The sequence below is a fragment of the Orycteropus afer genome, unplaced genomic scaffold (assembly GCF_000298275.1).
Source record: "Orycteropus afer afer isolate SDZICR_OR568_19922 unplaced genomic scaffold, OryAfe1.0 scaffold00006, whole genome shotgun sequence".
In the NCBI taxonomy this organism is placed as follows: Eukaryota; Metazoa; Chordata; class Mammalia; order Tubulidentata; family Orycteropodidae; genus Orycteropus; species Orycteropus afer.
In genome coordinates this window covers 29,348,952-29,373,104 of record NW_006921593.1, presented here as the reverse complement: position 1 = coordinate 29,373,104, position 24,153 = coordinate 29,348,952, and the positions used below count along the sequence as shown (strand labels likewise).

The window sequence follows — 24,153 nt, the reverse complement described above, 5'->3', positions numbered from 1 at the left end:
TCTTGCTGAAGATAATTCAAAAATGTTTCCAACAGTATATTGACAGAGAGCTTCCAGAAATGCAAGCTGGTTTCAGGAAAGGGTATTATTGTTGATGTCATATGATCATGGCTCAAAGCAAAGAATACCAGAAAGATGCTTACTTGTGTTTTATTGACTATTCAAAAGCATTTGATTGTGTGGTTCATAACAAACTATGGGTAACATTGAGAAGAATGGGCTTTCCAGAACACTTGACTGTACTCACGAGGAACCTGTACATAGATCAGGAAGCTGTCGTTAGAGCAGAACAAGGGGACACTGCATGGTTTAAAATCAAGAAGGAAATACGTCAGGGTTGTATCCTTTCACCATACTTGTTCAATCTGTATGCTGAGCAGGTAATCTGAGAAGCTGGACTACATGAAGAAGAACGTGGTGTCAAGAGGAGAAGGATCATTAAACTGCAATACACTGATGACACCACTTTGCTTGCTGAAAGTGATGATGTCCAAAGTACGTGAGTCAAAGTCTCACCAATCTCACTTCTAAGGAGCCTTCTGGCTGTACTTCCTCCAGGACTGATTTGTTATTCTGGCAGTCCATGGTATATTCAGTATTCTACAGCAACACCATAATTCAAAAGCATCTATTTTTCTATAATCTTCTTATTCAATGTCCAGCTTTTACATGTACATGAGCCAAATGATAATACCATGGCTTGTGTCAGGCATACTTTAGCCCTCAACTAAACATCTTTTCTTTTGACAGTTTAAAGAGGTCCATTGCAGTAGATGTGCCCAATGCAACAGATCATTTGACTTCCTGACTGCTGTTTCCATGGGCGCTGATTGTGGATTCAAGCAAAATGAGATCCTTGGCAACTTCAATCTTTTCTCTGTTTACCATGATGTTGCTTATTAGTCCAGCTATAAGGATTTTCATTTTATGTTGAGGTGTAATCCATACTGAAGGCTATAGCTTTTGATATTCAAGTCATCTTCCCTTTCAGCAACCAAGATTGTGTTACCTGCATATTGCAGGTTGTTCATTTCCTGCAATCCTTTTGCTGTGCTCTTCTTCATACAGCCCACACTCCTGGGTTATTTGCTTATACAGACTGAAAGATATGGTGAAAGGATACAACCCTGACACACACGTTTCCTGATTTTAAACTATATAGTATCCCTTTGTTCTTGTTGCAATGGGTAGAAGCAGCATATCATAAAAATCTGTTAGTGTGATCTTGGATAGAGAGGGAGAACAATGTGGAACAAAACTCAGAATCATTTGGAGGGGGGAGGGGGACTACTTTTGCTGGTCCAATAGAGCCTGGTGGAACCACTGAGACTATGGCCCCTAGCTGCCCTTCAGGTCTGGAACTGAACCCACACCTGTGGCTTCCAGCCAAACAAAAGACAGGCATATGAGTTGAACATTTACCTGAGGTAGATACTCTCCTTGGAGAGAACAATCATGGGAGAAAGAAGGGCTGTTTGTGCATAGGGAGACAGCTCAGGGGGCAGAGTACATGGAGGGGTGGACACAGGGAAGAGGTAACCACCGGGAGGAAGTGAGAGGGGCGCTGTTGCATTGCGGTAAATTGTACTCAATGTCATGAGACAACGTGTATGAACTGCTGTATGGAAGTTAATTTGCTCTGTAGACTTTCATTCAAATCACAATTAAAAAAAAAAAAATCTGTTAGTGTGAACAAAAAATACAGTAGCTTTCCATTGTCCAGAACACCACTCAGAACATAATTTGCCTGGTTTTGAACTATATGACCATAGCCAGAAACGATGCAAGAATTTTAAAATGTAAGAGTAGAATTTAGGGGGAAAAAGGCAGAAGTTAAGGAGTCCTGCTGGCACAACAGTTAAGCACTCAGATGTTAAACAAAAGGTTGATGGTTTCAAGCCACCCAGTAACATTGTGGGACCTGGTGATCTGCTTCTGTACAGGTAAGTGTTGAAAACTATGGAGCAGTTCTACTGTGTCACATAGGTTGTCATGGGTTGGAATTGACTCGATGGTACCCAACAACAGCAGATTCAGGACCCGAGAACCACCTTATCTTTGCACTCATCCATTTCTGAGCATAAATCAAAGTTCTACATCCAGGTTTCACCTCCATACAGTAAGGGTGCTGACTGAAATCATGTGACGTGTCCTGAGCTGGCAAGAAAAAAGTAATGAAGTCCCCCACTTTACCTATTATTGGATATGGTGTCCTTGGAGGCAGCCCTGGCAAGACCACTGACGCCTGCAGTACGTGCTGGTTCGATGTTGTTGCTGTTGGACTGTGCGCTTAACCTTCCCCACGTTTTTGGATTCAAGCTTGCCAAGAAAGAAGATTTAGGTGACTGAGTAGTGGTGGGGCTCTTAGCTACGAGAAAAAAAGAAAAGGGCAGTTACACTGTTTTAGCATACATGCTGAAAACCACCTGAATTTTAAGATTCCTGTTTTTAATAGATTAATTACTTGAAAAACAAGAACACTGGATATTTAGGAAACGTAGGCACATTTCAATGGTGACCAGCAGTTTTCACAAGGCAAACCTGTAACTGCTCTCATTGCCCCCTTGCCCCATCTCCCCACCCCACATTTTCATCAGAGGAACTACCTTGATTGTCTACTTTGTCATCATCTCTGGGAGGTGAGTACTTTGGCCTTCTTGGCCCTCGTTTTGGCAGTCGCTTTCTCTTTAGAACATCACTTAACCGACTGTCATGTGAAAAAGAAATGTAGTAAGTTTAATTACCACTGCATCATTACCATTCCTCATTGAAAGCAGGTTAAAATAGCAGAAACAATGAGCTACATAGTATTTTGTTAACAGGGTACTTCCCATTGGTGACCATTTGGTGCCAACTCTGTGTCAGTCACATTCTAGAGACGAAGTGGTAACAAAAACCATAGTTCAGAAAATAACTAGCTAAGTATCTTATTATATCAAACTACTGAGGATAAAAACCAAATAGCGAATGCTAGAAATTTTATTATGAAATACAGAAAGGTACATAAACAAATACATGCCAAAAAGAATTAATGACAAAAGAGCTGAGTAACCACCAGCCAAAAAAAAAAGTAGTATGGTAAATCTGAGCATTTCGTTTCTTCTCTGATCTAAATGGCAACAAGTAAAATGTACCTGCACCAGTGCTAATGTTGTTACCACGTGTTTCTAACTGCTTATACGTCACCAAAGTAATGTCATGACGTGGTGAAGGCAATCACATTCTAAATAAAATGTATTTATCAACATTTTTGTGGCTTTTTTTAAAAACAAAAATGATCTATAAATAATCTAGTGAGTGATACTGGGAATCATGTATTGTGAATAACCACCACATATGAAATACAACATGCTTACTTAGCCTTTGTGGGATATTATCACTGTTTTTAAAGACACATTTCAATAGTTTGAAATACCAAGAGATTTGTACAATCACAAAACTATACAAGATGGGGAAGAGGAAACATTTTCTGGTTCAGCTGGGCTGTAGCCCAAGCAAAATTTGAGAAATTTGAAAAGATTCTCTTTTCATTTCCTTTGGCATTCTCAACTGTTAAGACTGATGATCAACTCTTCTCCTTAAAGTGGCTCCACAATAATGCATCTGTCTGTGGGACCCCACACTCACTGGAATTCTCCGAGCACTGGGATGTGTCAGGCTCATGCTGTGGACCAAGCACACATGAGTGAGTTAACTATCAAGTTCAGTCCCTGCTCTCAAAAGGACTGGTATAACTCTGAATTATATATATTGCAAAACCTTGCAATAACTTCAGGGTACTGCAGTCGCCAGGAGTTGGTGTGGGGCTTAGGAGGAAGCTGAGGCAAGGCTGGGAGGGAAAAGGACAGACACATCCAACGTCAGGATCAGGAACGTAGTGAGTAGGTCCCAGGCCCAATCGCTCAGCATTTGGTTAATGACATAAGGTACCACCTAAACCCAGCAGCTTCCTGAAATAGCAGTCACTGTGCCAAAAGTCCCAGCCTATAGTCTCACATTTACTAAAACTCCTTTTTAAGTCAGAGCAAACAACTGCCACCAGGGGGCACCAAAAGCAGCTGGGCCCTTGGAAGATCAGGTTGATGGCCCACACCTGGCAAGATCACGCTACCCGGCAGATTAAAACCAAAAAACAAATTCATCGTCATCGAGTCGGATCTGACTCAGAGCAACTCCTCCTTGGGTTTCCGAGGTGGTATCTCTACTGAAGTAGATTGCCCAGTCTTCCTTCTGAGGAGTGGCTGGTGGGTTTGAACCTCCAGCCTTTTGGTCAGTAGTCAAATGCCTTGGGCACTACGCCACCAGAGCTCCTACCCTGCAGATTATGAGGTTCAAATTTGGAGCCCACTTAACTGAATGTTCCTATGTTTGCCAAACCTACTTTCCGGCTTAGAAGGTACAAAAAAAGAGCATCCCACTGATTACATTCTGAACTTCAGAAGTAGGTCTGGTGCAGCAACATTAAGTTTCTACCACCCAAGAAATAAAAATGCTGAGTGAAGTTTGCTCCTAATACAACAAACCGAGAACCAATACAAAGGTCCGGTGCATTCCCAGCAGCACGACACCAGGAGACTGAAAGCTGGCAATGAGGTGGAAGGAGAGAACAGAAATTCCCATCTTCCTTTATGAAGAGCAATGCATTCATTCCCATTTGCCAATTAAAGAGCAATGGGAAATAGGTGTTCTTCATTTTCCTTCACATTCCAAAGTTCTGGTTTTCCCAATTTTCACTACATCAAAATCTGGTGTTTTGAAGCTAATCCATATATAGCAATCGCAGGATTACAGAAAACTCCAACCAGGGCTCATACTCTACGTCTGTAAGGTTAAGTGTGGGGCACCATGTGAGTCGTTTATTATTGCCTGAGCCTCAGTACCCTCGTCTGTCCCATGGGACTACCATCCATCTCTTGTGGCTGCTACAAGTGGACTAAAAGTGCAAGTTTCCAAACAGCTTGGGTTTTCTCTCCATTCCCATTAAGCACCTAATAAAATACCAATGCAAAAATACAAATGTTAACCCCCTCAAAGTTTACTATCTATTTCCTGTATGAGTCTCAAGTATCAAGGCAGAGATACAGGCAAAAAGCACAAAAATCAAAGGAAAACTCCCACTTACCCTTGAGGGCTCAGATCTAGAGAATCGTCTCGGCTGTGCTGCAAGCTGGGGGAGCCCAAGTCAGCCGCCGCATTAGTGGCAGCGGTGGCTGTCCCACTGCTGACTGACGTGGTAGACCCCAAGGTCCCAGATCCATTTGTACATGCCTTTGGTGGGCTCGTCAACAGAGACTCAGACTCGGCTAAGTGTTTCACCTGATGCATCACACCTTCACAATAACAGAGACGGAAAGAGCCACTGTTAATCAACACCCTAAATGCAGACACACCAACTCAGAGAACTACTGAAAAAAAGCAGGCAAATGGGGAAAACCCTTGGGAGCCAGTTCTCAACTTGAGTCCAATCAGAAAAACAACACGAAAATGCGAAGTCAAGAAATAATAGTTACACAGAATGTCTTTGAATCTTAAAATACAAAATATGTATTAAGATTACAAGTCCAGTCCTATGTGAAGTTACAAATCAAATGCCCATGTAAGAATAGTATCAATTACAGAAATATAGTGACATAGTGGTATGATAACCCTTTGGGGGAGGGGGAGGACTAGGATTATTGGTTAACTTCAGGTATCACAATGAGGCAAGATGACAATAAAGCTGCCACGGGGGGGGTGGGGGTGGATGCAAGGTTTCACCAACCGGTGGTAATTTTTACACTGTTAGGGGTATATAAAAACCCCAAAAAGCTACTGTCATTAATTCTGAATCACAACGACCCTACAGAACAGAACTGCCCTATAGGGTTTCCAAGGCTGTACTTTTTACAGAAGCAGACTGCCACTTCTTTTTCCTGAGGAGTGGCTGGTGGGTTTGAACCATCAACCTTCCAGTTAAAGGAGCTGAGCTGCACTGCACCACCAGGGCTCCTTTGGAGGTATATAAGGAGAGCTAAGAGAAACGTGTAAGGCAGGGAGGGGTCCTTACCTGGACTAGGATCCACAGATGGTGAGGGGGACGGTTTGTAAATGAGGGAGTGTAGCTAAGAACTATCAAACTCACCCAAAGGTGTGTGCCTGTCTACATAAAACTATATGCCAATCTGAGTAGATGAGTGTATTTGAGTGCATGTTCATATATATGTGCACGTTTTTGTTCTGTGGAATAGTTCAGGGCTTTTATCTTTTTTTTTTTTTTAAAGTAAACCACTGAAAAGAAATGTCAGAATGAATTAAAATGTTTATAATTACATGCCAGACTGTGTTAAAAGACTAAAGATACAGCCATGAAGAAGACAAACACACTCGGGGGACTTACTGACTACTGAGAAAGATACTTCTTACAAGAAATTAGAAGTCATTTGCTTATGAGAGAGAAAATGCATGCAGCCAGAGTGTACAACAGGAGGATCAACCTACTACTCTCAAAGGAAGGCAAGATTGCAGGAAGAGGACCTAGACAGACGCAATGCAGCAGAACCAACGAAGACTGCTCCACAAGCTTCATAAGCATTGCTACAAAAATAGCTGGGCGTGGGAAATGCAATTTGATGGCACAGCTGACGACTATAAGGCAATGGAAAAAGAAAACCTACCTTGAGGAAAAAAGATTCATTCTCATATACTTCCAAACCAGAAAAGTGCAATATTGAAAAGCAAACAGAAAACACACACCAAAAACAAAATACAGAATGCAAAATCTAAGATAATCTGAGAATAAAGAGAAGAGGATGAGCCAAATGTCTGTATAAGCACAGAAAACGTCTGTGTTTGTACTTGATTTGGTATCAAAAGGTATCTCTGGAAAATAGAGAAATTTTGCTTTCTGTTTCATATAAACATGTACTGTTGGATTTTTTACAAAGCCCTATCATTATTGAAACAAACTAATTTTCAATGGTGAAAAACTTCTTCCCATCTTGTTCAAAGTAAGTAGTGTGTCTGCTGCACTTCAAGATGTAAAAAGATAGGAATCTATCATTAGAAAAGGCATGGAAAAGAACGGAAAATATGCAGAAGGTACAGCAGGACTGTTTATATAAGATGGAGGATAAAACTAAAGATTAACTGAGGAAAAACAGTATTGTATCCTCTATCCTCAGAAGGCTGAAGCAGTCCCAAAGAAGGAAGAGCTAAGGAAAGACTTCTGTTGATGAGACAGAATGTCCTGATCAATTAGTAATAATCTTGACAGGCTTAAACAGGGTGCAGCACCTGCATGAGCCCTACAATTTCATCAGTGAGGTCTTTGAGAATGGAAAAGTATCAGGTCTCTTAGGCTGATTTCCAATTCAAATGACTCAATTGAGATATTCCATTATCTACAAAAGGGAGTCCATACAACTATCACCTTAACATTAGACATGTTCCATCTATGATTCATTTGGAAAGAAAGTGAAATCTGGCATTTTCAAAGCATCTTCATGGTGCCATGTTACCTGTTTAAAAAGTCAATGATTGTTCTCAAATCACTGAAACTTACTGGGTATTTATTAACTGATAATGAATAATTAAAAGACACACGCTATATGCATTGAAGCTATAAGTAAATGTCCTGTCTTACATAAAAGAAGCTTATTTTTTTGTTCTGTAGATTAAAGCTACTCATACTTCTACTGAAATATTATTTAGACTAAGACAATGACCATTAATGTATGACCACAAATGAGATTACCTTCTCTTCTGAAGTAAACACTAAAAATATCAGGTAACTTCTGCATTAAGATTTCTGCCATCTGAAGTGCTCCAACTACTATCTTCAGGTCTTGGCTTGACAGCATGGAAGCAATGTGACTGAAAAAGAAAGTATTTATATATAAAACATTGTCTGAATTTGTTAATTGTTTTTGGCCATACTACTTTAACTGTGAGAACAAAATATTTTGTGAAACCACTCCATCACACAAAAACTTTGCCTGTTCTTCTGTATTTATTATTTATCAAAGCTATATGTTTAAATATAAATTGACAAAAAAACAAGCCTCAAGGTACTCCAAATACATATTTTTATACAGACTTTTATATACTACTTTAGAGGTTTCTGAAATGACTTGCAGAGACTTGAATTTCTAAAGTATTACAATGATTTTCATGCACACACCTGGAAACAGCATGATTTTTCAGGACATCCTTCAGAAGTTCAGCATCCGCAAAATAAATTATCCTAAGAATTGCTCTAAGGCACTTATGTCTGACTGCAGGTCCTGCTGAGGAACTATACACTTCATAAAGAACACCAAATAACGTCTTAATAAAAGACTTAGCCAGCTCCGGATCCTCTTTCATAAGCTGTGCTCGAGCATCATCCTTCTTTAACTCTGAGTATCCACCTGCAACAGAAAATAGAGAATCCTTAAAACACGACGGACCTGAGAAACTCAAGAAAGTCAACAACATGGAGCATTAGAGCCAATGTAATTTTCTGAAATGCTATAAATTGTTTTTGGTTGCAATATAAATTAACTTCTCTAATAGGACCATCCACGAGAATTTAAATAAATGCTAAAAGGCAGCAAACTAAATTTGGACAGGCATAAAACAACCAATCATTCTGTCCTGCTGAAGGTAGTACCAAGGCACCACAATACTGCACCTCCTAGTTTATGAACACACATTCAACCAAGTGTGGGGGAAAAGGATTATCACTACTGACCAACTGCACCACTGGGGTAAGGAAGAAGGAGAGCGAAAAAATACATGGTGATGATTTGATGAGAAGTTATGTAAAGTATATAAGATTCTGTCACTTTGCTTACACGGATGACTGTACGGAAAAGGATTATTGTAGGGAAAAGGTAACTGATACAAAAGTAAGCTCTAACCCAGGTACCAAGGGCCAAATCCAGCCCATCACCTGTTCTTAAAAATGACACTGCAGTCAATGCTGCCTTGTACCTTTGTTCCCCTATCACCCAGGACTACTTTCAGGCTACAGTGGCAAGGCTGAGTCCAGTGATGGGACAGCCCCCAAAGTCTAACATATTCACTACTAGGCCCGCTTCAGAAAAAGTTTGCTGATGCCTGCTCTAGACTGCAGCTGTAAAAGCAAACAACTACATCACTGAGGGGAGGGACAGATGGCAGTAATCTGAAGGAAAAAAATACAATCAGTGTAACCCATTTTTCCTTTTAGATGGGAAAGTGTAAAATAAGAGGTTGGAAAGAATCACTCTAATGGGCAGGACAGAAATAACAGGATCAGATAAAAAAACTGCAGGGCCAATTCTGATTGGAACCACAGGCCAGAGAGTATAATATATATATTTTTTTAATTTAAAAAAAAAAAAAAAAGGGAAGATGCAGTCAGTAATACAGCAACACTGGCTTAGTCATCCATTAAAGCACATGGCCCACAAACTACTAATACGCTGCTCTTTTAAGCATAAGGACACTTAATGAACCGATTACTATTTATCATTGCAAACAATACTCATGTGACTCTCCAGAATTCACTCGGAATCAGAAGGTACTTACTAGTGTTAGTATTGGCTAAGGGGTTAGGTTTTCTCTGAATGGCACGTGCTGTTCCCGTGTCCTCATTGATTTGCTGCATAGAATTAAAATCAATAGTATAAACTCGTCCCAGAGTGGACAAGCTTATCTCATCCTCACCGACCTGATGGGCTGCCTGAGAGCAAAGAGAGAGAAACCTTGAATATAAACGTGGAGAAATTAATTAACTTAAGACACAGCAGGGGACCCTCCGTACATGCTACCCTACACATTTATTTCACAAACTTTCAGAGGCTGTAATAACAGAATATGGAATATTCAGTAGTGCCGAAATGACAAAACTCATCCATTCAACAAATCATTTTTAATTAAGCACAGACATACATCAGCCCTATCAGGTACCGAGATAAAAATACAGGTAAAATCCTGATCAAAGATCCAGTCCTGTAGCATCACTGGTATGAGGAAGAGGCCATTTGAGCTCAGGGACATTTTTAAGGCAGTGCTGATAGAAAAAAACTGTCTGCCTTCCATACAGCTGCGTACTCGCATCCTTGGACTAAAGAAGTTAGTCCATGATGGGTTTTCAGCAACCCACCGAAGTCCTCCTTTAAACAAATGACCCTATAAAAGCTTTTTGCCCTTAGGTAATCAAAGGATTTCCATTTAAATGATAGAGTAAGATTGAAAAGGAATCACTGGGAACTAAGCGAGTCATTCCTAGAGGTTGCCTGCATTATCCAGGACATTATCCAACATAAGGCAATTTGATTAACATTGCTTGATTTCAGATAACCCATGAAAGTGACAGAATACTGATTTCTATTCCAAAGTCCAAACTATGGAATCCTAGGCTATAGAGAGAAGACACGACTCAGGAGATACAAAAAAGTAAGTGAATGACAAAGATGCAACTACTGACAAAACACTAAAAAGAATGCTTAGAATTAGAGACCTGGGCATCAGCATGGGACTACATACACACTGCAACTTTTCTACTAGGCCTGCTTATATGCCAGGGCTAACAATGAACAAAAGACCAGTTAAAGTTGATTTCCTCATAAAAGGTTAACTCTGAATGTAGATTTTTTTTCATAAGAATTTTGGTTTTCTAGTATGAATCAATAGTTTAAAAGTTTTTCAAAAATTCAGCTTTAGAAACTGGTAGAAAACATCTTTAAAGAACTATGTCTACACAAGAAATGTGATCCTCTAAATATACTCAAATATCAAAGGTTGAAATTAATAGCATATTAAGATCCCAAGTATGTGAGATACTGAAAACGTAAATAAATTATCTGTAGCATCTCAAATAGTCTGATGGCCAACACTTCCTTCACTGGGACCAATACTGTGTTGATCAGAGAATCTGGAAAGAGTGTTTCAGTGCAAACTAATACCAAAGTATGGAATAACAATAAAAACACACTTAAGACTGTCATGGAAAAACATTATCCATATTTTGGTATATTTTTCTCCTTTGTATCACTGTTCTCTTAAATTTGCTGAGTTCCCAAAAGGTTCACATAGTTTTGTATTTCTCATATCCCATTTATGTCATTAAAATTAATTCAATCAATGTCTGAACCACATGCCCCCTCACTGCCATCGAGTCAATTCTGACTCATACTAACCCCCACTGGGCTTCCAAGGCTACAAATCTTTACAGAAGCAGACCGCCCCACGGCCCCTTCTTCCAAAGAGCAGCTGGTGGGTTTAAAGCACCGAGCTTTTGGTAGCAGCTAAGCCTTAACCATACCACCACCCAAGCTCCTTGAATCACACCCAGGCCTAGGTGTATACCACGTTTAGTTAATCATTTACATTTCAGTTCTAGTTTTTACTCTTGAAAAATATTGAGCAGCAGCTCTTTGTATGTAAATTTTGCATCTGGCAGATCTCTTATGGATGGGGGATGGAAGATTTTTAGCAGCATAGTGCCATCGTTTCCTTCAGAACTGAGGAAACTGTGGAACAAAGAATTGAAATTACTTGCTCCAGGTCAGTCAGGTAGTTAGCAGCAGAAGCAGGACTAGAACATCATGTTTTCTGACCTGAACAGAAATGAGGACCTTGTTCTCAGGAGACAAAATGAGAAAATCTTGAGTTAATTCAAATATTGAGCATACTGAAGTCCATGTGTTCACCTCCCCACCCCAACCCTACACCCACTCTCCACCGTAATACGCTCATTTAAATGGTACGATGAAACTACTACCTCAATTATCCGGCTATCAATCCTGTTATAGGGATGCCAGAGGCCCCGATCATCGCGCCACTGCCATATCGCCCCGTCCGTGTTCTGCGCACTTCCCTTCTTCAACATGGTATCAACCGCAAAGATGCCTTCCTTTGGCAAACATGGCATAAGTTCACTGCAAAAGGGAAAAAAAGTGCCATATTTTAGTAAGTACCTTCCTGAACCATGACTAAATAAATCTCTGAAGTAAAATACACCTCACATGACCCACAAAGTTATTATCGTTGTTGTTATTATGAGCCAATTTTTACCAAATCAGAGATGTCAGTTCATACAGCTCTTGAGGACTCCGGGGAACAAGATCGATTTGCTCCTGACAACTTCCGTTGGAGGCACCACACAGGAGGAAGTGCAGTGTTTCCGCAATGTCTGTAAAACCAACAACAACCACCACAAACACCCATTAAACTAGTGACAGTACCTTCATTCAAAAGGCAATCATTCTCTAGGGGGAAACAATCAGGATTATCTTCTATTATTCAACATAATACAGAAACCAAAATATAAAACCCAAATGACTTAATAAAAAGAGGAAAAAAAAAAACAAACAGTAATTTCTGACAACATTAACCATTTCTTTCTAAGGACTTTAGTCTCTAAGGTTCCCATCTTCTCTCCAGACTCCTAACCAGAAATCATTCAGGCCACCCTGAGACTTCAGGGTCTTTTATTACTTTCCTCAAGAAGCACAGTGCTTTGTACAGAAATGCATTCAACACATACTTTAACCCTCAATTCAAGTATGTCATAGATTTGTCTTACATTCAAATAGAGTGATAGTGTGCGCACAATAGGATCAAATGCAGCAATTAAAAGCATCTGAATCTTAACCACACCATGTTTAAGAAACTCACTATCCTTAGTGATACAAGGATCATGAACATACTCTCTACCCTAAGTTTCCACTCCCAGAAGACACCAGTGTATGGAGGAATTTGCATGGCAGTCACTCTGATGTCCTCGCTGTGTGGGTGGGGGAATTATCTCCACACATTTACAACCTAAAGACAAAAGTTGGGTCTTTGGTGGTGATGGTATGTGTACATCTTTCATTTTACATGTATGCAAACACACACCTCCTCAAACATTGGTTTGACTGTTTTATCAATAATTACTGAATTGTGTTATCAAAAAGATTATTCACCACAGATTTGGGCAGAGATGTGAAGTTCAATTTCTGCTTCACAGAAATTTCACAAATAGTTGATTAAAAAATTTTTTTTAGTGTCCAGAAAATGTACGATTCTGTCACTCTATGAAATGTGAAGGCACAGCAACAGTTCATTATCCAAATTCTTTAACTCTCTGTAGGGAGCTCTGGTAGCATAGTGGCTAAGACACTTGCCTGCTAACCAGACGGCTGGCGGTTCAAACCCACCAGCCACTCCTCGGAAGGAAGGTTGGGCAATCCTACTTCCGTAGTGATACTGCCTCGGAAACCCAAGGAGGGGTCGCTATGAGTCGGGGCCGACTCGACGGCAAACAACAACAACAACAACAACAGCCATCTGAAGAGGACAATGAAATGGAGAGAAACAGGGTCCTGTCCCGTGGTGACACTGCTGCAGAAGGCGAACAGCATCAACCAGCTGCGCCCCCTGCCCGGGCGCACACAGGTGAAAACACCACACGCACAGAAGAAATCCACAAAGCTCCACCAAACAGAAGCAACCTTCCACCCAGGGTTTAAGGAAATGCTGTGCCACAGAGTAAGGAGATATTTTACATTCAAACTTCAGGAAATGTTAGCCTAAGCCAAGTTCAAAGGGCTGTTCACACACACACAGCACCACTGCCAGTGAGACGATTCTGACATACAGTGAGTGTGACCCTATAGGACAGAGCAGAACTGCCCTATCAGGTTTCCAAGGCTGTCATCTCTCTCCTCGGAGTGTCTAGTGGGTTCAAACCCCTGACCTCTTCAATAGCAGCCAAGCACTTAACCACTGTGCCACCAGAGCTCCTAGGGACTTTAGTAAACAAAGTACACTATGGCTACACAAGAAGGAGTTAAAATTTTTCCCAAACTTCTTTGGGCGAAGAGTGCTCCACCCATGGCTCTGTCCTCCGGAATACTGAGTGTTGAGAAGCTGAAGAGGTGTCATTTCAACAAACCCACTCACCAACACTGTCCTGCAATGTTCTGCTCAATATGCTAACTCACAAGAAATTCACGAAAAGAACAATGAGTAGCCAAAACTGTGAACGTTATTACACTGCTTAATATTCTGTCTGAGACTGGCGACAAGGGCTATTTTGTCAGTGGGTTTCATCATTGACTCCCAAGATAAGGTTCTCAGAGATTAAAACTGTGGGCATGTAACTACTCCTAATCACAGGGGTCCTACACAAAAGTGACTGGTATGCTACCAGAAATAATCATTAACACAGGGATGTTTTCTGAAGCCCCATCTGCAATACCATCTTGTGACGCCTGAGGTTTACAAGAGGAACAACAGTGCGATGATAACATTTTATTACCCGCACACTGGGTCAGGCTGGGAAAAGTTTAGAAGTAAAATAGTAGGAAAAATCAGAAGAAGAAAAAAAAAAAAAAGTTGGCATCTTTTGGAATGAAGAAAAGATTCTAGAATCAGATAAACTGCTAGCAACTCTAACATGGGCAGAAAGAACTACCTGTGAGCAGAAGACAAGTGATTACTGGTGACATACAAACTCGGAATTCTCCTAATGAAGCATCATCATGTAATGAATACTGCATAGACAGTATAGACCTTCAATCTTTAGCCCTGGAACCATGAAGGGTAATATTTTAATATATTAAATGCCTCTAAGATGGTATGTTAGAAGCGTTAATTTATTATCCCAAAACCAATTATTACACATTAAAATTTTTCTTTATTATCTAGTACCAGTGGTGATGCAACAGTTAAGCACTTGCCTGCTAACCAAAAGGTTGGCCGTTTGAATCCACTAGTAGGTTCTGCGGAAGAAAGATCTGGCAATCTGCCCCCGTAAAGACTACTGCTTAGGAAACCCTACGGGGCAGTTCTACTCTGTCACAAGGGGTTGCTGTGAGTTGAAATCAACTCAACACCACCTAACGACAACGTTAGTACCTGCTTCTACTTGCTAGACCTATGTGGACTTTACATATTAATGGAGATAAAGCAAGCTGCTTTTCCTGCATGAGGTACAATGATAGCACTTACTTTGCTTCATAAGTTGAACAGCTAGAGTTGGACAGTTGGAACACATCAGAGAGAACATGCGAACCACCATTATAAACATTCCAGAACTTAAAATTGGTGGTGTCACGACCAACAGTTGTTGAACATTTGTAAGCAGATCTTTGGAGGCCACCTGCTGAAGTAAATTCTTTAAAAAAATAAGGAAAAGAAGAAAGTTTACACTGTGATTTAGCAACTGAACGACATAAAGAGCTATCAACAAAGATGGAATGCTTACCTCCTCATGTTGGAAATTGTCCACTAGACGTGCAAAACAAAGGCAAGTGCTTTCTACTGACTTTTTGTCCTGTTTTTTAGAAAGGAAAAAGTTTATTACTATAAACTTGTTCACTGTATCACACTACCTAATTTCCTAACCCCTAACTCTTCAAGGCCAGCTCAGTTAGTAGATGTGAGCTTTGAAAATACAATAGAGCCTAAGCAAGGTACAGTCAGTAATACCAAGATTTCAATGCAGAGAGAATCACACTACTAGATAGAACAACTTCTCTCCTCCATGAAGGCCCAATACATAATGGCCATTATACAGAAAAGGAGGAAGAGCTTTTACACCTATTTAATCTTACTGTCTAAACAAAAGTTCTAAGAAGGAAAAGGAAACATCCTACACACATGGCCTAGTTATGAATAAAAAACCAACTTGACAGCACCTAATGACACTTTCCTTTAACACTAGGTATAGGCTTGTGATATTGATTATGAAAACCACCATTAAGTAGCCTCACTGAGAAAACATTTCAAGTAATACTAGAAGAACAAAAAGGGTATTTTTGATGACTTGACTAGTCTTTTGATAGACTGTGTATTTCCCTAACTTATAAAGACTATAGATGTAGTAAAACCAGATTTATTTCTGTAAAAATGAGAAGAACTGGGGTATTATAAAAAGCCCTACACATTCACTGCCACTACTGAAGTTTAGAAAGAATGCAGCAGTAACAATGGTCAAGCACTTAGCTTCTCTGTTTTTCAAATATGGGTATCATGTGGTACTGATGTTACAGCTAACCAGAGCACTTACTGCCAGAAAAAGGAAAGTCCTTCAGGCAACTAATTAAAAAGTAAACAAATTAAAGAAAAAACGAAGAGTGCTACTGTATCTTAGGAACAAAATATTGCAGGGTGATTTAATGATCATTATTATTTTATCTATCCCACATAAACTGCTAATTTGTTATATACTTAATTTTCCCACCTAGGTTCAAATACACAACTTTATAAAGGTCAGAGGGGTGATTTCTAAAAATCTCTTTAGTAATATCACTTCAAAACACTATTTTTTAAAATAAAGGTCAGTTTCTCTACCACCTTTAAACTTCTCACTTCGGCCCTCCACCCTAGCCCGTATACTCTGTTTCTCACACGCCAGGCCCAATGATTCTGCCTCATGGATCCTTCAGTTCCAAAAAGCCATAGTCTGTGTTTTTCACTATCATTTCTTTTTGTGACACAGTCTCATCTCACCTCTGGTCTTCATTAACATCTTCCTATTCCTGTCTGCCTATCTCAATGCCTTTCCAAAGACGAACTTTCCAAAAGGAAATTATGACTATATGCATCACACTTATTGTCTAATGAAGTAGTAAATTCATCCCTTAAAGTCAAAAGAGTTGAAGATGTTAAACAAATGAAGTACTGTTCATTTGTGTAAATCCACAAAAATGTTATAAAATAACCTAATATGGCACATGACTGGATAATAAGGAAAGCCATGTGGATCAGAACAAGTTCTCTATCAAATTGGAAGAATTCAGGACATTAATTGAAAACGTCATTCTGAAAAAAACAGTAAAAACGTTTTATGATACATAAAGAGGTTCCTATTTTACCTGATGGGTTAGCCTTTGGGTAAGCAATGGGAGGGAATCTGCCACAAAGTGAAATTCGTCCGGCGTGATACTCTGGCAGCAGTTGGCCGCAATCGCTAGCGCATTTCTTTGGGCGTTTATGCTGAAGAACTCTAGATACAGCAAGCAGTCGGCCAACCCCCCCTAAAACACAGAAAACCATTACAGAGAGGAAATACCTCAATTAGTAAGAAAATGATATTTGCTACAAAGAAGTTCAGCACTTTACTCTGGAAAAATCGTGTGTGCCTTATAGAGATTATGTCTAGGAGTTAGTCCAGCAGTGACTCTAAACACCCGCCTGAAGGAAAGTCCTTCTGTCACAATACTTACCGCCTGTAGAATGGCTTTACTGTGTCTACGGGATAACATCTCCAAGGCAGTCAAGGCTTGCTCTGCTACATCAATACACTGAATCACTTGCAGCTGGGAACATATAAGTAGTTATGAGCACCATCACTTGATTCTCTTCTAGTAGTTTATCTTCTATATGAATGAATGGAGTTTTCTTTTTTTTTTTCCTTCTCACTTGCATAATCTATCCTGGCTCTAAGGAGACCTGGTGTTACAGCGTCTAAGGCAATGCTAACCAAAAGGTTGGAGGTTGAAACCCACTAGCCACTCCGTGGAATGAAAACAGGGCAATCTACTTCCATGAAGATTTACTGCCTCAGAAACCCAATGGGGGTCACTGTGAGTCAGAATCTATTTGACAGCAGTGGGTTTTTTTTTTTTTTGTTATACTGGCTCTAACATGAAACCCACCACAGGAAACTAGTCATTTCGGAACTTAAGATTAATGTACAGACACTATCATTTCCTCCCCAACATTTTACTCTGTCCTAAGATACTGAAAAAGTTGCTCACATGGAAAATAAATCAAATCCAGTTACACAACTTTAAATCTTCATAGTTAAATAGATATGCTGCTTTATATATAAAATTTGAATCAGGTTTCAAACTTGATACCATATTCCAAGTTTAACAGACAACACAATTGTTTTGTGCATTCAGAGAAAAGGGCCCTTAGAATGACAGACCAAAAACACAACCTACCACAGACTATAAGAAAACACTTCCTTTCTCCACTGACTCACTGTATCACCTTGAGAAAGGCACTTTTGTCTGTGTCAGCCTTCTCAGTGGTAAAATGAGGGTATAAATAGCTATCAAACACATTAGGATGTTTTCTAGGACCAATGAGATAATTTTTAATCAAGTGCTTTAAATTCTTCTCTGGGAGCAGTTATATTAATGTGGTAATTGTCATTATTAAAAATTACAAAAATGGGATGATTTTATAAATGACTTATACTAGCTTTAATGCCAAGATACTGGCCAGTCTGCTGAACATGAGTACTTTTCTGGACTCATGGCTAAAAACTGTACTTTAGTTAGAGATTGGAGGCTTGAAAAAATGTCTTTAAGATGGCCTTTTAGTTTGACATTCTACTCAGAATTTAGAATTCAAGAGTACTATATTTGACTTCCTTATAACTGATCCTGGACAAGCCAGGACAAGGAGGGGTACCTTTTCCAAAAAGACAGGAATAGCGTCCACTACAACTGCAGACGATCTAGGAAGTGCCTCCATCATGTAGGTCAAGGCTCGACAAGCGTGATTCATCTAGAAGACAAGAAGGCATTCTCCTTGGAATAAAAACTTTGAAATTTAAGTCTAGAGTGCTTACAAAAAATACGGTTTATACTTACAATATCAAAATTATGCTCCATCTGCAATAATGTTATCTGTTGAGAAAGATTACAACAAGATATGAGAAGCCAAATTCTTGAAGAAAAGCCCTAGAAGTTTTGCTTCCTCTTCTACTTCAACTGAAAGGGAAAGAATCACTCAAGACTCACCACACAAAAAGAAGCTAAAACTAGCATGCATAAGCAAGAATTGATTACACTGAGGATAGCATTACTCAACACACACTGTACCTGACTCAGGAACTGTCCCAGTTAGTCCTCATAATCCAGACCAAAAAAAAATGATCTTCCTGCTCCTTACAACCAACTTTTTTTGGCCACTCTAATCAATGAGCCCTGGTTGTGTAACAGTTAAGTGCTCAGCTGCTAACTGAAAGGTTAGTGTTTCGAAGCCAGCAGCTGCTCCATGGGAGAAATATGTGGCAGTCTGTTTTCGTAAAGATTAAAGCTCTGGAAACCTAATGGGACATTCTACCCTGTCCTATAGGGTTGCTGTAAGTCAGAATAGACTTGATGGTAGGCAATGGGTTTTTGGTTTTTAATCCCAGCTCAGAAGGCCACATATAAATGTATCAACGAGATTTTATCAGGTGTCACTAAGCACGTGAACGAACAGGACCAGCCAGCAATGCCCTAGTATTTGTTGCATTCACAACTGTCAGCACAGATTCAGGACCAAAGCTAAATGCCAGTGAAAAAGCCTCTCCAGAAGCTGAGAGAAGCACCATTTAACTGCACCATTTAACTCAGCTGTAACTATACTGTGTGCCAGCAGGCAGCAGGATTTAAACACAAGCTGTGCCACGTCATGGATTACGACCTAATTAAATGCCAAAGTAATTATTGTACATAAGCATCGGTGAATTTAAACATGATTTTATTTTCATTGTGTGTGTGTGTGTGTGTGTGTAACAGACATTAAGAAGATTTCAGTCACCTTTTTTTCAACAAGGGAATGCAAAACCTCTAAGTTTTCTATCTTCCTGATACAACCAAGAATTACCTATTCAGAGTCAGTCACTGTCTTCTAGTTCAGTGGAAATTTTAAATAGAGTTTAAGCTGTAAAGTATCCTTCAATTAAATGCATAACTACAATAACAGACAGCAGATACTCTAACAAAACGCTTAGCTTCTTAGCTAAGTAGCTCTATGTTATACTGAGGAAGTCTTGAGAAAGCTATTCTGTTTAAATACAACACACCCACACAACCTCTGTTGGGGTCAAAGAGCACTGTATGTCTATAAGAACCTACAGTTAGACACTTAAATACCTACTCAAAATAGAAAACTGTTGTCATGTTAATAGAAAAAGTATTACGTTCCCCAATTTTTAAAGCAGAATAGCCCTTCTAAGGGCATGTTTGGGAAGGAGTGCTGTAAACAGAATCCTCTTTACCAAAAATAACTACTGATGGTCATACATGTTTGTGGTGATAAAGAGATACATATTCAACAATATTCAATTGTGATAACAGCTAAATCTGGACAGCTCATTAATAGCAGCTATTATTAAGAGCATGAGTTGACTTGTGCAGGTCCATTAAGTACTTTAATCAACCACCAGCAAATTAAGTATGCCGAATTATGTGCCAACATTTGGCCTAGATTTAATGACTTTTTTATTTAACTAATAAAAACTGCCTTTTAAAGAGAAGACTATATAAAGTAAGGCTAGTTCTTTGTTGCTATTTATTTTTAATCAACCAAAACACAAGAAAGAGTCATTTGGATCACAGAAGTCAGCTACTAAACAAGTCAGCAATTGGAGAATGCTGATCAACACAGGCACAATCGAAGAGCACAGAGGTGTTTAAGATCACTTGCATGGAACATCTAGAAAGCAACGTACAAAACTTGATGGGAATGGAATTGATAAAATACGGGCTTCCATTATCTACAGGTCTGAGCGGCAGGAGGTGTCAACAGCTGCCAGAGCCAAGTCATTCAATAAGAATAGCCAAACAAAAACCAAAGACTGTCATCTTGTGTCTGACAGGTCTTCTCTCAGCTCTCTCCCCATTACTCACCCTAACTGTATATAAAGTGATTAAATGAGACAATCTGATGTACCAATATAATTTCATTTTTTGGTCAACTCTATTTGTTATACAAAGTACAAAAGGACTTATGGGGCATTTATTTTTAACTTCCAAGACAAAATGTGCTATGCATGTAATCATGATGTTTAGACAATGGTTAATATTTGAATCAAAGTTAATATTTAATCCTAAATTATTACAAATTTAATTTTGGACTGAGAAAATTACCAAGCCACTAGTTAAATGTCATATTAAGCTAAAAAGTCTACATTTGGTAATGGCAATTTCTCATTATTTTCAAAAATTTACTAAGCAATTAGATATTAACGAGGTCCAGCTATGCAAAGCCATTAAAAAGGTTGCTTTTATTGTTTGCTTTCAGTTTTCTTTATGGGAGTGGGCCAAAACATAAAACCTTTTAAGCTGGAAGGATCCCTATCATGTATGTCTTGATAGCTCTGCCTTGGACACAATTACCGAATATGCAAGCTTCCTGGCTCACAAAGCCAACCACAAGTGAGTTTTTTAACTATTGCCCCCAGATGACCAGGTTAAGAGACAAATCAGGGAAGCTCTGGTATAGTACAAGTTCAGGTATTACTTATGGAGCTAACAACTTAAAAGAAAAAACAGTGCCCATCATTTGTCAAAGTTGGGACAGCTATTCACTAAGAAACAATTTAGAAAATCTCCTAATTTATCATCAGCAAGAAATGCAAGTATCAAAGCTGATCCCTCCTGTCTCCTAGTTCTGTCATATTTTAAAATTCGTAATGACAACAACAGTTATGCATTCGGTGCAAACAGCAGCACCAACAGTGACTGAAGTAAAGCAAGGGAGAAACGACTTACCAAAGCTGGAACGACGCTCTTAACAGGAAACCCTCCCAGAGTCTCCTCATTACCCATGACCAGTAACTGACACATTTCAATTACTGCCTGAAGTTGCTGGCTTTCATCAGTGGCTTGCAGTCCTTGCAGAAGCTGCTGGGCCTTAGAACCTTCAGATGAAAACAAATTGATTATTTTTAAAACATTTATGAAAATTATTAAGCAGTAGAAGGTGTAGCTCTAGACAGGAATGGCTACTTGTCTTCTTGGATCTTAATTAAAGGCTAGTTTGATAGCAGGCTTAAGACAGAGTGCTGACATATTCAAAGCAGTATGAAATAAACTGAGGGACCAATTCCAATCTCTGGAAAGGGTATCACGTCCCACGAAGTAGAGGGGTCACAGAAAGGGGGGAAGACCCTCAACAAGATGGAGTGACATAGTGGCTATGAGGATGCACTCAAGCATGGCAATGACTGTGAGGATGGCGCAGGACTGGGCAGTGTTTTGTTCTGTTGCTCATAGGGTCACCGTGAGTAGGAACTGGGTCGATGGCATCTAACAATAACAGCATGCTCCTTAAGTGAATTCAGAGTTATTTATGTATTTCTGCCATTTTAAATGGGAGAAACTGACTGGATTTCAACAACAGGAAAATATCCACAAAACTAATAATACGAATTGCTTTTACCTTTTGTCTGCTATTTAAAAATATGTGAACAAAATATGTGAAGAAAAGTTTTCTGCAATAAAAACCCACTGAACAGTATGCTCAGGCCTCAAGGCACCTTTAGGTACTTCTCTAAATATCCGTATCAGAACAGATGCAGGAAAATGGCAAGGAAATAAAAGACACAAACAGAACAATGTGTCTTACGAAAAAGACTGGTAAAATGAAGGCTTTTGTAAAAAAGCAGAATGATCGGCTTTACACCTCTCATTTTCTTGCAGACGCTGGCTTCTGGAGTGCTGCTTCTACTCGTGAGGCTCAGTTCCATTGCCCAAGAACTGAAAACATAGAAGAGTCACCCACTCTGGAAAACAAGCTGTTACTAAGCTATTGATGACAGTCAAAAGTAAACCCTGCAAATGTCTTTCCATTTTTTAGGCATACCTTTCTTGAAACTACTCTTAATCCAATTAATGTTTAATAAACTTATGTCTAGGAGCTCTGCTGGTGTAGTGCCTAAGGCATGTGACTGGTAACTAGAAGGCTGGCAGTTCAAACCCACCAGCCACTCCTCGGAAGGAAGGTTGGGCAATCTACCTCCATAGAGATTACTGCCTTGGAAACCCAAGGAGGGATCGCTATGAGTCGGATCCGACTCAACGGTGGTGAGTGAAACATATGTCTGATGTTATCTTAAAGCCTGTTCTCCTCTCACACAGAAGTACTGTACAATAACTATGATTAATATACTAGAGATATATATAGAGAAAATGGGTTACAAAGTGAAAATTTCAAAAGGGAACAGAAATCGATTAAAAAGGAATAAAAAACTGTCTAGAAATGAGTAATACAGTATCTGATGTTAAGAACTCATTGATGGATTTAACAAAAGATAGAAGACAGCAGAAAGAACCAGTGAATCTGAAAACTGGCCAAGAGAAAGCTTCCAAACTGAGCGAAAAGAAAAAATTCTGAAAGCAAAACCAAAAATAGAACAAGGCCAGACAGACATCCTGAATGTAGTCCAAAGTCTGAACAGGGAGTCCAAAGTCTGAAAACTAAATGAAATTCATGTATGATCTTGCTATTCCCAGAAGAAAAGGAGAGAAAGAATGGAATAGAAACATAATTGGAAGAGATAATGGCCAACACTTTTCTAAAACTGGTATCAATTCACAGATTAGAATGCTCAGTGGCTCAGTGAACCCCAAGCAAGTTTATAAACACACACACACACACACAAACACCTAAGTCTAATATAGTCCAACTAGTAAAACAAGAAGCAAAGCTTGAGAAGATATTGCTTTGAAAGGACAACAGTGAGACTTGTTACAGAAATCATGGAAGCCAGACAGTATCCTAAAGTACTGAGGACATTATGTTGAGAGAAAACGTCCTTACCAACTGAAGACAAAAGAGGAATTTCTGAAACAAAAGCAGAGAGAAGTCATCACCAGCAGTCTTGAATTATATGAAAGAAGTGCTTCAGGCTGAAGAACAATCCCGGACGGAAGCAGGGGCTGCAGAAGGGAATGACGTGTGCTGGGAGGGGTAAATACGCTGGCAAATAGGAAAAAACTCGTTTGCTGAAACCACAATGTCTTTAGGCTTTGTTCACAAGCATAAGTAACCAAACCAAACTCACTGCCATCGAGTCAGCTCTAACTCACAGCGACCCCTCCTTGGGTTTCCGAGGCGGTGTAAATAAAGCATGAGGATAAAGCATGGCAGGAGTCACAACGAGTTCCACTGTCCTGCTGGGTGGGGTATGATGAAGTACTGACTGAAGGTGGGTTTTAAGAAACCAGTGATATGCATTATCATCTCCTTGATAACCAGTGAAAGAAAGGTGTAAGGTATGTAACTAAAAGGTGATTGTGAGATAAAAAATGATATGAAAATATCTCATTAATTCAAAATGGCAAGTCACCGTTTCTCATCTATGAGGTTGGTAAAACCTCAAAAGCTCACCACCACGTTCTGTTCTGTTGTCACGCCTGACGGGTGGAAATGCAACACGGTACAGCCCCAAGATGCTCTGCAGCACCTGCTGTAACTGGCTCCGCATTT

At 39.6% G+C, this 24,153-nt stretch overlaps 1 protein-coding gene across 1 annotated transcript in view; it reads right to left on the bottom strand.

Moving 5' to 3' along the window:
• TRIP12 (thyroid hormone receptor interactor 12) overlaps positions 1-24,153 on the bottom strand; it is a 114,215-nt gene that overhangs the window by 28,329 nt on the left and 61,733 nt on the right. Inside the window, exons 9-23 of the mRNA XM_042780901.1 lie at positions 21,435-21,583; positions 18,543-18,578; positions 18,361-18,456; positions 17,163-17,255; positions 16,812-16,973; positions 15,200-15,268; positions 14,944-15,109; positions 12,022-12,139; positions 11,729-11,885; positions 9,532-9,685; positions 8,159-8,387; positions 7,733-7,851; positions 5,123-5,330; positions 2,607-2,707; positions 2,194-2,368 (exon numbers count right to left, since the gene is read on the bottom strand). Of these exons, the coding sequence (XP_042636835.1) occupies positions 2,194-2,368; positions 2,607-2,707; positions 5,123-5,330; positions 7,733-7,851; positions 8,159-8,387; positions 9,532-9,685; positions 11,729-11,885; positions 12,022-12,139; positions 14,944-15,109; positions 15,200-15,268; positions 16,812-16,973; positions 17,163-17,255; positions 18,361-18,456; positions 18,543-18,578; positions 21,435-21,583 (2,032 nt within the window). The remainder of the gene's footprint in view (positions 1-2,193; positions 2,369-2,606; positions 2,708-5,122; positions 5,331-7,732; positions 7,852-8,158; positions 8,388-9,531; positions 9,686-11,728; positions 11,886-12,021; positions 12,140-14,943; positions 15,110-15,199; positions 15,269-16,811; positions 16,974-17,162; positions 17,256-18,360; positions 18,457-18,542; positions 18,579-21,434; positions 21,584-24,153) is intronic.